Source organism: Zeus faber, assembly GCF_960531495.2.
Source record: "Zeus faber genome assembly, chromosome: 2".
NCBI classification, from domain to species: Eukaryota; Metazoa; Chordata; class Actinopteri; order Zeiformes; family Zeidae; genus Zeus; species Zeus faber.
The window spans coordinates 26,652,534-26,665,033 of record NC_137189.1 but is presented as its reverse complement, the minus strand read 5'-3'; the positions used below and the strand labels follow the sequence as shown (position 1 = coordinate 26,665,033).

Genomic DNA, 12,500 nt, shown 5'->3' with positions numbered 1-12,500 from the left:
GCACATTCGCTTACGTGCGGATGGATGAGCATACACCAGCCTTAAGGGTTGCTAAAGACCTTAACTACCTGAATGTCGGGGTTACTCTTGCTAAGTGTGACGCCCCGCTAGTGGTGGTGTTCAGTCGGGGGTCTCACCTTCGGCGCTGGCCACCGAGCGCACCGACCACACAGACCCCCGGCGGAAGGAGTAGTTGCGGTGGGAGTTGCTGGAGGCGCAGGACGGGCTGACGGAGAGGCGGCGCGATGCCAGGTTCACCACTTCTTCTGCTGACGGGGGGATGGCGGGGGGGATGGGGGGGTAGGAGGGAGGGTGGCGCAGAGAGGGAGGGTGGAGGAGGAGGGGAGAGGGGGGAGAGGGAGGTGGAGGAGGAACTGATTACAACTAGTCACCATCACAGCCCGGGGTTATGACAACCTCAAAATGTTGACAAGAAAACACCACTCTACCTCCACTCTACCTCTACTCTACCTCTACTCTACCCCGCTCTATTCTAACTCTACTCTACCTTTACTCTTCTACTTGTACTATACCTCCCTCTACTCTACCTCTAGTCGATCTTGCTCTACTCTACCTCACTCTATTCAAACTCTACCTCTCTTTTACACGACTCTACTTACATCTACCTCTACTCGTCCTCCCTCTGCTCTACCTCATCTCTTCTCTAGCTATATTGTGTGTGTGTGTGTGTGTGTGTGTGTGTGTGTGTGTGTGTGTGTGTGTGTGTGTGTGTGTGTGTGTGTGTGTGTGTGTGTGTGCGCGTGTGTGTGTGTGTGTGTGTGTGCATGCAGCCCCACCTTCCTCCTCCTGCTCGGGCGGGGGGCTGCAGGTGGGCTCGTAGCAGGCCTCCTGCGCCACCGGGATGGCCGTGATGATGCTGGCTTCGCGGCCCAGACGGCGCTTCTCCTCCTCCTGCTGCAGATTCTTCAGGATGTGCTCGGCGCGCTGGTGGGACCGCGAAACGGCACGGGCGGAGAAGGATTTCTGCAGGGGGTGGGGGGTCGGAGGGGTTTGTGTGGTGCTACAGTACGATGCTACAGACTGAGCGGACCCTTAGATCTGGTGTGGAAGGATTGGAAAACACCCGGATGCACAACACAGTAAACACATCGATGCAGCGACTGTCCTAAAGTGAATTATTATCTTATCTTATAATATTGTTATTTTAACTATTATTATCTCATGCTCCAGTGTGAACCTGAGGAACAGATACACGCACGGCCACTGGACAGGCCTTAGTCACTGCAAAAAGCAAAACACAGACAATCTGTGAGCTTTGGAAGTGGACGACTACGGACAGTGGACTGGTTTATATGCTAAGCAGCATCAACACTCGTGCTCACTCACACATACACATGGTACTGTAATACATACGCCAAAGTACTTGAACAAAGCAAAAAAACTACCTGTGCACTCCTTCATCCAATGCTCGTGCACACGCAACACAAAATGTCTTCCGCATGCTGGACTTTCTTTCCGCTGTAAACAAACAGCTCAAGCACTAGATAACCAATTAATTAGCCGTTCTGTCTTCCTGACCAAGATGCAAAATCTTCACAATGACCCATGTCAATTCCACAGCTGTCAACCAGTGATGGAGATTCCACAGTTTTCCAGTAGGGGTGTAACGGTGCACAGGAGTCACAGTTTTGCAGGCAACTCGGTTTTCAGTTGGCGCATTTTCAATTGAAGAAATGACAAAAACCTATATTTCCTTTTTGCTGTATTGGTATTGTAGTTGCAGTTGGGGAGGGTGGGTAGCCACCAAGGAGGCCCGTACAGAACCCAACAATGCCAGTGGGATCAAAGACCTGGCAGGCCCAAACAGTGATGGTGGTGGTAGTTGGGGATGGACGTTAGCCACCGAGGATGCCCATGAGGACACAGTGGAACTGAACATGCGACGCCGCCATTAATGGTGCCAGTGGAGTTAGTCACTGGGCAGGCCTGTACGCTATTGGCGGTGGTAGGTGGTGGCGATGGAGGGCAGCCATCGAGGAGGCTTAGACTCTGCCTCCTTCTACCTCTCCCTCTATCCTTTCCGAGAACTGATGAGGGAATCTACCACTTTAGTCATTATCTGGAGGAAAACACACAACGATTTGTCCGTTTATTTATATAGGCGTCAATATGTGGCGTTGACTAATGAGAATATGTTGGTTCACAAGGCAACGTTGTAATTTCTTGCTTCACTGGGCTCAGTCAGAATATGTGTATCGTTACACCCCTACTTTTTAAGGACCAAACACATGATGAGAAATAAACTTTTTTTCTGAATATAAATTCTCATTAAGTCATTGAAAGGCTGAGTTCTCATGATGCAACAATACAAGCATCCACAGTAGATTCTGGACTTACTATGGAATGGCCTGACTGAATTAATGTGGAGTACTAAAAACAAAGACAGTTGATAGAAACATTACAGGCCACGTGCACAACAGTCTTCAACAGATCCTGTCTAGTTTATAACCGGAGGTTTGGACCCACATGCTTCAGAAATCAACACATAAAAACATCTATTACAACACAGAAATAAGTAATACAAAGAAATCCTTCCGTGTCAATTAGACTCTTACGGGGAAGGGTTGTCGTCATTCTTTTAGTAATAAAGATGAACGAGACAAAGTCACAGTATATTCACGCATCTCAATGTCGTTTTCAAATATGTTTTGAATAATAATATACAATAATATCACAGCAATAATCTCACATTTGATTAAAAACCATCCTTTGCAATTGCCGCACTATATCCAGAGCGTAACGGCGCTACAGCAATTTGCCAGTAGGAAGCGACGTAACTTCCTATTTCTAGTCTCACATTTCCGGTTTCTAGTTTATTAATTCCTGTTTCTAGCCTCTAATTTCCTGTTTGTAGCTCCCTGCTTCCCGTTTCTAGTCTCTTACTTGCCGTTTCCATTCTCTTCCCGTTTCTAACGTAGTCTCTGTTTCCCTGTTCCCTGTTTCTCCCTGTCAGCGCAGATAGAGCCAAAAGAGTCCATAAAACCTGCCAAAACTGATACAATTAATAGTTTGTGACCGATTCTTTTTTCTGTTACAACCACTGTAGACCTCTCATTACATTGCGAGTTTCCGGTTTCCTAAAAGGAGATTTAACCTTTTTCTGAATGGCTTTTCCCCCCTGGACTGCACTGAAGCACGGTGAGGAGCTGCAGCAGAGTCATAAGATTCTCAACAGTAAAGCGTTCAGCGAGGTTGTGCTGTGAACAGTGACAAATGATGGAAGCAACATTTTGAGCAGACCTGGGGTCAAAAATAATGAATCGCTCCTCAAAGTGATTTGAAAAGTTAAATTTTTTCCAAATTTGAAGGGAACTATTTTGTATTTTGCAGTACTTCTTTAGGATTGTGACATCAACTCTGAACTCTGCATCTATTGTCAAAGTAATAAGATAGCGCTGTTATTGCCAAATGTCAATATTAAGATTCTCTCAACATGAATTGATTAACGTGTATAAATACATCTTGATTCCGATTGGTCACCACCAAGGCCTTACATCAGTTACCACGACGACAGGGGACGGTACTTACAGACTGGTCTTCGTTGATGGGGTCCTGGACGCTGCCGGTGTTCTGCGGCACCCAGGGGGGGTCGAACATAGGCACGCAGGGCATCCCCAGGATGGGGGAGGGCAGGGTGAAGTTGATGCTGGGGGGAGGAATCTGGAGCAACATGGAGTTACTTATTGAGTTCCATATTGTCAAAATGATAATAGCAATACTTGTTTAAAAACAACTTCAACATTCCCTTCAACTTCCCACCGGTAGGGGGCAGCAGGTGCCTCGTGACATCAGTAACAGGGATTATCAGCTTTTTTCCGCACCTTGAAGATCTGCTGGGCGCCCTCCTCCATGCGCGGCCACACCTGGTAGCGGAACCGCCACAGCATGTAGAACTTGAGGATGGAGTTGATGCGCTGGCACGCCTCCTGGTGGTGGAATTCTGCCAACATCATCTCGGTCACCGCGTCCGGAACTTTCACCGCGCACAGCAGGAACATGGCCGCTGAGGAGGGGGGAGACATTTTGTTTGCAATTGTGTATGACATAGTGCATACCAATTTAGTAAGTCTTCTTGGACATACAATGTGGTCCCTTAGATTTGAAATAGAATTATTAAGGAATGGCTGAGGAAATGATGCCTTGCCCAGCGGTCTGCCTACCGGCGGCAGCCGCCATGTGCTCATCCACACTGAGCAGCAGCTCCCAGGCGGCAGGCTGGATGTCGCTGTACATGTCATCCGTCAGGATGGGAGCCGCCTTGATGAGCAGCGACAGAGGAGCCGGAGACAAACTCATCACCTGAGGAAAGGTCGGGAAATAAGGTTGGAAATAACTGGGATTTTACAATAAAGATGGTGAAATGTCTGATATATCATATAGGGACGATAAACAATAGGACTAAAGGCTGATCCCCTCTGACAGAGGGGATCAGCGAGGCTAGCTTCCTGTGTAATTAGGGAAATACAACCTCCAGCATATCATGCTAACTGGGTCAACTAGGATAGCTGAATATTTGAACATAAAAATTCATGAAAGTGATCAAAATGTTCTATTTTCTGCATTGGCTCAGTGCAAGAGAATATACAAGGGCTAAAAATTCATAAAGAAAAATAGGGATTCACCCCTTTGAACCTAAGCTGTGAGGTTCAAAGGGGTGAATGAATGAAACTTGGAACGTTGAACGTTTTAATGACTCAGCGTTTTCCTTTCTCCTCCGCGTGCTCCGTCACCTGGTTGCGGATGTACTTCAGCATCCCCGTGTCCTTCTTGCCCTCTGTGCTGGAGTCGGTGGGTCGTCTCTTCATGGAGGGAGTCCTGAGGCACGACTTATCCGAGCACTGACACAGTAGATTATAATGCTAATGTTAAATTATATTACAGTACATCAAATTACATCATACTGTAGTGAATGTGTTATTTTCCAGTTCAAGGACACAACCGCAGGACTGCCTTCCCTGGACTTTCTCCACAGAGACTCACAGGAGGGAGTATGCCCGAGCACCTGCCCCTTCACTTGATGCCCCATGAGCCACATGGTGCCCTTTTTACCAGGTGCATCTTAATTTAAGCGTGAACGGGCATCAAGGTCGCGGATTGTCCGGGCAAGATATGCATATCCATGAGGAACGTTTCCTTGGAGCATCCCACGACGTGCGCACAGCGGAGCGCACGTGACAGGCGTCCTGATGCGCACCATCACGGGCGCCCACGAGGCGCTCCGCTGTGCGTCCCCGTGCCGCTCCGTTTCCTTTTGGAACGAAACAAAACACCGTGCGTATATACAGGGACCCTTCCCCACTCACTCTCTAGGTGGCTTTTCTTCTTCTTTCTTTTTTTTGAGCACCTGCCCCTCTTAACATGCCCCTCATCAGATCCGATGAGTAGATCAACAATAGGATGCGAAACCACTCAAGGGCCCCAGGGGGTCAGTGGGCCAAACTTCCTCCCCCTGTTTCCCTCTGACGACCCCCATTGAGAAGCCATCTCTAAGACACGTCTTGGAAGAGAGGGCACACCATGAACGATACGAACAATGTCAAATCCGTCAGTAATTGAAGTAACATTATTTCTGCCGGTGTTTCTATGAAAAAAGATCAAACTCTCATGGCTGTGCAATGTACACTGGCAGAGTTACACAACCTCATTTAAAATGTATTCGTTTGTCATGGCCACACTACCATCAAATGGACAGCGATTGAAATTGCTGTCATCACCCAACAGGGTTACAAGGTTCACTGTGTACTGTTGTCATGCTAAGAATGATAACTTTATGCCATTTATTAATAGTGTTAGAAATTATGTTTTAATAGTTAGTAATTAGAATTGTCCTAAAAGTTAATTGGACACACATTTTTTGCTCCTGATAGAATGATGTCTGAACCATGTGGATTTTTTTATTCTATAAGTTGTATGTAAAACATTATCACAGGAGTTTATGTTGTGAAATGATTAATTGGTTTGGATACAGTGTTGTGAGTGAAGCTATGTGATTTTTTTCGTGCAACATGACATTCCCTAGTCACAAAGAATTAGCAGTCAGTAATAAAGGTGGCGCACAAAAACTCCGCCTACTCCGCCATTTTGAGGAGGAAACACAGCCAAACTCCTCCTCAAAATGGCGAGTGTTTAAAATGGAACCGTGGGCCGCTGAGTCTGCAGGCGGGTCCTCTCTCGAGTTTAAGAACTTTTTCTTTTTTCTATTATATTTTAAGTTTTTCAACATCTTTTCTTTAAGTCTTCGCCAAAGTTGGCGCGCAATTTCAATTTTGACTGATTAAGCCTGCTCCAGCCACCCAGCTGAGGAACTGTGTTTTCTCATCTCCTTTCTTTAATTTCATTCTTTTTATCACCGAGCCTTGTGGTTTATACAACGTAACATTATTTCCTTTTTACTTGTTTTCAACCGACCCACAGAAAACCCAAGCCTAGCTGATTAAGTTAGTGTAGTCAGATGAACGTATTCGACACTTAACCACAACAAGCGAAGCGCACCGGAGCCGTCGCCATTCAACACGGAACTCATCGGAGGACCCAATCAGTTCACCCAGACCGGCTCCGTGATAGTGAAATCACGGCCCCCGGAGCGCGCCGCATTGGAGCCTTCCCAAGCAGGTGGACCACAACGGGCTGGTAACTTTGGACTCCTTCACTGACACTGACCAACCGCTGACTCCCACGCAAAGCCCGCTGAAACTCTCCAGCACGACTCAGCGGCCCGTAAGAGTGTTCCAGTTCTGCTTCTTGATGAGGGTTGATGTCGAATTAAATGAATTCCCTTTATTTTTGATAAGTTAACTGCCCGTAGTGCATGCCTCGCCTTGTTATTTTGATGGAAGAGTCACATAACTTCCTAACTCACTGTTGTCTCTTTTTGAATCCTGTATTCATTTGCTTATTTTCTTATTTTCATTTATTTTACTATTTTCATTTTTCAAATATTTGACTATTATTTCCTTTATCATTTATTTTCTTTATCATTTATTTCACTATTCTCATTTTTCATCCTGTATATTTAGGGGTCCAGCCCGCTGGAACCCTATTGTTTTTGCTAGGATTTTTATTATTATTAATCTTCTTGGCATTTTTCGGTCTAAAAGTATCTCAAACACAGCAATACGCGGTACGCACAGACATGGTTGAGGTCTCTTTGCGACCTAGATGTTTCAGGCTTCTTGATGTTTCAGTTTGATCAATATCGATGTACATTTGGAGCAGAAATGAGTGAAAACTGTTGCACATTTACCGGAAGATGAAGAACGTTGGCGCGACTTGATAAGTTTGAGGAGTGGGGCGCTTTATGACATCATCATTCGAAGTTATAGAAGTCCAAGCTTCGTTTTTGGGCGCTCATTCGGATTGGGAGAGTTGCACTGTGCAGACCTCGTTGTTGCGCATAGTATTTACGCTTAGGCTACGACAAACCCGAGGAGCCGATACAGTGTTTGTAAACTCGACCAAACAGGACCCAGTGTATGGCTGCCTGCAACTAATTTTATATAGTATAGCTATATTAACTATACCTTATATTTTACTTTCATTTCCTTTACAATTTATTTTACTATTGTTTTCTTTCATTCGATTAGTAAGCATGATAAAATAAATCCCATTTATTAGAAGGAAGTCTGCGTGTGTTCCTTAAGAGGTGAAGACAGTAGTAAATGTATCAGACCAACTCCAATTTTTATGGGCCTGATCAATTAATGTTAAGCTGGTTTATTTACTGTTCTCCCTGCTGGGAGTGGTGCCCCATTAATAAAAATAATTTAATATGATAAAATAATAGTTTAATAAACCATATAACACGACATAAATTGATACCCTTTTTGACAAGCGCAAATCTTGAATAGAATTGAATAAATCTGCCTTTACACTGAATCCAAGGGCAACAAGGCTCTCCCATTTTCTCCGACATAATTTTGGGATGCGAAATGCAGACACATTCACTACGGCCGCCACCAGGGGGCGGGAGGGATATTCCGGCAGTCAGATCCGTTGTCGGATTCAGTGTAAAGCGTCTTTCGCGTCCCATTTTGATGAGGACCTTGTTTGAGCCCCCACCTCTTTGCTCTTCTTGGCGCGGGCCCCAATGTGGCCGGAGGTGCCGCTGTCCTCCCGCAGGCCGTCCACCGTCTCGCCGTACAGCAGCTTGACGGCGCGCACGAGGCGTGCGCACGAGCGGCTGTGGTGCTGGTAGCAGCGCGGGTGGCAGAAGTCAATGTGGGTGCAAATAAAACTCTGCTGGTTACACAGCAGGATCATGATCTGGAGGGGGAGAGTGGGGGAGAGTAGTGGGTGGGGGCAGGGGTTGTCAGTTATTTCACAGTATATATTTATTGATATATTTTGCATTGCTACGGAAACAGAATTTTTTTTTAATAATAATGATAATTAAAACAATAAAATAGAGACAGAAAGAGATGGAGGGGGGAGAGGGGAGGGACAGATAAGAGAGGGGGGAGAGAGAAATAAAAAGAGGACGACTGGAATGAGAAGAAGGGTGGGGATGGAGGGGAAGAGGAGGGAGTGGGTGGGAGGAGGGAAAGAGGGGGACTGAGAGGAGGGAGACAGACCGTGGGAGAGAGGGAAGAAGAGAGGGGGAGAGGGAGTGGTGAGGAGGGGGGGGGGATTGCGAGAGGAAGGCAAGGACGGAGAGAGATATAGGGAGAGAGACAAAGAGATACAGAGAGGGGAGAGAAAGAGGGGAAAGAGAGGGAGGGTGAGAGAGAAGAGAGAATCAACAATCGCCTTGTATTCCATTCAACTGATTCCTTACGACCGCAGAATATTGATGCGAACATGACCCAAAATAAACAGACGCGCGCACACAGACGAGCGTACACTCACACACACACACACACACACACACACACACACACACACACACACACACACACACACACACACACACACACACACGCACACGTACGTGCAGCCAGGACATGTTGCGGTGGTAGTTGTCCTCAGCTCCTCCTGAATTTGGTCCCTCTGGTTCGATACTGGGCTCACTGGTGCTGAACGGACTCCCTGCAACAAGACACACACACACACACACACACACACACACACACACACACACACACACTGCAATGTAGAATACACCGGGAAGGGTTGGATTGGCCGTGGAATGTCTATGGTATTCCATGGAACGGCTACCATAGCACATGGAATGGATATGATATTCCACAAGATATTGCATGCCTTTGGTATTCCACTGAATGTTAATGTTTTTCAGTGGAATGTCTATAGTATTCCATTGAATATTGGAACAGTACAGTATTCCAACAAATGTTCACTGTGTTCAATAAAATGGTTGCAAAATACCACAAAATGGTCTCTGATCTGCTTTCTGTCGAATTCCAGGTAATGTCAGCGTCTCAATACAGTTCCAGGACTTACCGATGTCCGTCACCGTGTCCCTGCTGTGCGTCTGGGACAGCAGCCCGTCCTCGTTCTCCGACTCGGAGTCCTGCCGGGACAGCTTGGTGCTCTTCAGGCTTCCCGCCCGGCGGATGGACGACAGCGAGCCACCCTTCTTCACCCGGAAGCTACGAGCCCCCTTGATCTGCAGCAGCCTGGAGCCCCCAATGCGGATCTTCCGGATGGGCGCTGGGAACGAGCGAGGAGGAGGAGGCGAGAAAGAGGGAGGAAAGAGGGAAGCTTTATTTTCCTCCATCCAAGGCAGGATTATACGTTCGTCCAAGCCTTGTGCACTTTCTGCAGTTTAAAGCGTTGGAAATCTTGCTGATACAAACTATTCAGAATTGAACTTCAAAAGTAAAAGAATCTGAAAAATAGACATTCTTTTTGCTTTAACTACTTAAGTTGAGAGCCAAGTAGTGAGATCGTTACATGCATAGTCCTGCAGGGTTAGGGTTGTGGTTTAACTGGGTGGATGGGTGGAGTGGGGGGGATCGAACAAGGTCCTCGACGAAATGGGCTCCAGTAGGACCTCAGACACACATCGGGTTAATCCCAGAGGAAGCAGCGGGTTGGAGTTGGGTTTAGGGTTAGAGTCGCTGGGGTTAGGGTCTAAAGGGTCAGGTAATTAGGGTTGGGGTCAGGTCTCACCCTGCGGTTCCTGAGGTTTCTTCTCGTCTCCGGTCGTGTCGGACTTCAGCGTGTGGCTGCTGCTGTTCAGGGAGTCGTGTCCGTCCTCGTCGTCCAGGATTCCCGCGAAGCTGATCTTCCTCTCGTAGCGATGGCGACCCAGATCTGGGTCCAGACGCAGCCGGCAGCTGTCCAGGTCCTAGGACGAGACATATAGTGTCTAGATGTGGCCGAGTGAGGTGATATGGTCATATTGTTTATGTGTGGTCTTTAAGTGGTGCTTGGAACAATGAAGTGCACATTAGAGATGATCGCTAAGGACCTTTGGCTTTTTAACCTAATGCTTATTTTTAAATCATTGGGAGTCAAACCGATTGATTGGCATCTTAATCCTTCATTTGATCCAGCTTTAAGTTTTAGCCGACTGCCGTGCATTAGTAATAATGGAAAGAAAAGGGCTGCTGTCTTTCACTCTCAAACTAAAATCTTCCGATTCAACCAATTCTCTCTCCTCAATGCTTTGAATTAGCCACTCGCAAATGATTCGTTTGTAGAGCAAAAATACTTTAATGGTTCGGGGGTTCGGAGTCACTCCGACAAAAATGTCATTCGTTGGTTTAATTTGCGACTTGTGAACTGCAGCCAGACATACCGGCTGAACTGAGTGTGTGTCTGGATTCCCTGAGTCTGAATCTGGATTCAGACTCATGCACTGTATGCTGCTTTGCTTGGCCTCATTTGAAAAAGAGCTTTTGATAAAATAAAGGTTAAATCGTGGCGTGACTGACCACCAGGGGCTCGGTGCGCGGGCGGGGCAGGCAGGGGAAGGTCTCCCTCAGGAAGGTGGTGATCTCCAGCAGCAGCTGGCAGGCGGCCATCTTGAGAGCGAAGGGGCAGCCGCACTTGGTCGGGTTGACGGTGTCTTCAGGGGGAAAAAGGACAAAAACGAGAGACTTGGCCGTGTGACAAACTTTTTAAAATGTCAAATAAAAGAGCAAAATTTTACAAGTTCACATCCAATCCGGAGGGGAAAAGAACCAGCCCAGGCAAAGCGAAAATGAAAATGTATTCATAAATGATGAAAAGAAACTCACTGTCATCCAGGTAGTCCTCCTCTTCGTCCTCCTTCCTCATCCTCCTCTTGGTCTCCTCGTCGTAGATGTTGCCCAGGATGTTCGCTGGACTCTCACTGTCTGAGTGACACAGCTCACTGAGCCGCGTGCCGATGGCCTGCGCACAGGCACACGCACACACACACACACACACACACACACACACACACACACACACACACACACACACACACACACACACACACACACACACACACACACACATCAGTGTGTCAAATCAGTTTGCTACCACCACGTTGTGAAGTACTGGATGATTAGTTTGTTTAATTCAGTGTACAAATAAAAACAGATTCCTCTTGTGAAAAATGTGATAAATACAATAAACAACAAATCAATAAACTGATCAGTAGAGTTGCCCTCACGTCGCCCCACTGGCAGAAGTGCTTGGCAGCGTTCCACTGCAGCTTCTGGTTCCTCTTGTTGCCGACGATGGGCGAGCGTCCGCGCGACAGGCCCCGCTTGGTGATGTTCACGTGGTGGCCCTTCATCCACTCTGGCCAGTTGCCGCGGTTACAGCGGTGGACGAAGCGAGCGCACTCCAGGAAGAGCGAGGCCCTGGCGACCACCGGAGCTTCCTGCCACAAACAGGAAGGACGGACTGTGTGTGAGGACCCTTCACCTCGGTTCCTGGGTGAGGTATGTTACTCATCTGCTTCCAGTTTTGTCAGAGTGCATCCCAATCATTGCTCCGGTTGCCTTGGCAATGCGATTCAAGCCCATTCTCATAGAAACGCAACGTCCCGGAGAACCTTCTCAGAAATATTTGTTTATCAAAATTATAATTTAATTTCAAGTCGGAAAGTCTCCTTCTGCCACTGAAACAATATGAACCAAGAGTAATTTTGCCTTTCTTGGCTTGCAGTAGTGTTTCCTTGAGAATTTTCACAAATCGGGGCACTTAACTACAGTGGAAATGATGTTTGATTGAATGAGACAGACCCTAAGTAGCGCACTAACTAGGGTGTCAGCCCTTTGGAGATAGAGATGCCTTTCTCCCCTTCTCTGCTTTGGCCGCCGTCATGCATGTACACAGTAAACCCTTGTCGAGAGCCACGGTACTGTACCAGGTCAAGGGCGGCAGCCAAGATGGAGGCGTCGGGGATGGTGCCCGGCTCGCAGCAGTTGAGCAGGAACTGGAAGCGCTTCATCCCCTGGCGGATGGCGCCCAGGTTCACCACGTTCTTGTTCTTCATGGTTTCCTGGCTGGCCGCCAGGCGCTCCTGGAAACCGTGTGGGCCTGGGAGAGGATGGATGGAAGAGTGGAGGGATGGACAGGGGGATTGATGGATGGACGGATGG

At 47.3% G+C, this 12,500-nt stretch overlaps 1 protein-coding gene across 1 annotated transcript in view; it reads right to left on the bottom strand.

The window, feature by feature from the left end:
* unc80 (unc-80 homolog (C. elegans)) overlaps positions 1 to 12,500 on the bottom strand; it is a gene marked incomplete at both ends in the record, with an annotated part of 82,953 nt that overhangs the window by 28,884 nt on the left and 41,569 nt on the right. The window contains 14 exons of the mRNA XM_080023805.1: positions 138 to 269; positions 798 to 984; positions 3,550 to 3,681; positions 3,843 to 4,024; positions 4,182 to 4,320; positions 4,752 to 4,859; positions 8,080 to 8,283; positions 8,948 to 9,045; positions 9,418 to 9,627; positions 10,090 to 10,267; positions 10,857 to 10,990; positions 11,163 to 11,298; positions 11,564 to 11,776; positions 12,266 to 12,438. Of these exons, the coding sequence (XP_079879931.1) occupies positions 138 to 269; positions 798 to 984; positions 3,550 to 3,681; positions 3,843 to 4,024; positions 4,182 to 4,320; positions 4,752 to 4,859; positions 8,080 to 8,283; positions 8,948 to 9,045; positions 9,418 to 9,627; positions 10,090 to 10,267; positions 10,857 to 10,990; positions 11,163 to 11,298; positions 11,564 to 11,776; positions 12,266 to 12,438 (2,226 nt within the window). The remainder of the gene's footprint in view (positions 1 to 137; positions 270 to 797; positions 985 to 3,549; positions 3,682 to 3,842; positions 4,025 to 4,181; positions 4,321 to 4,751; positions 4,860 to 8,079; positions 8,284 to 8,947; positions 9,046 to 9,417; positions 9,628 to 10,089; positions 10,268 to 10,856; positions 10,991 to 11,162; positions 11,299 to 11,563; positions 11,777 to 12,265; positions 12,439 to 12,500) is intronic.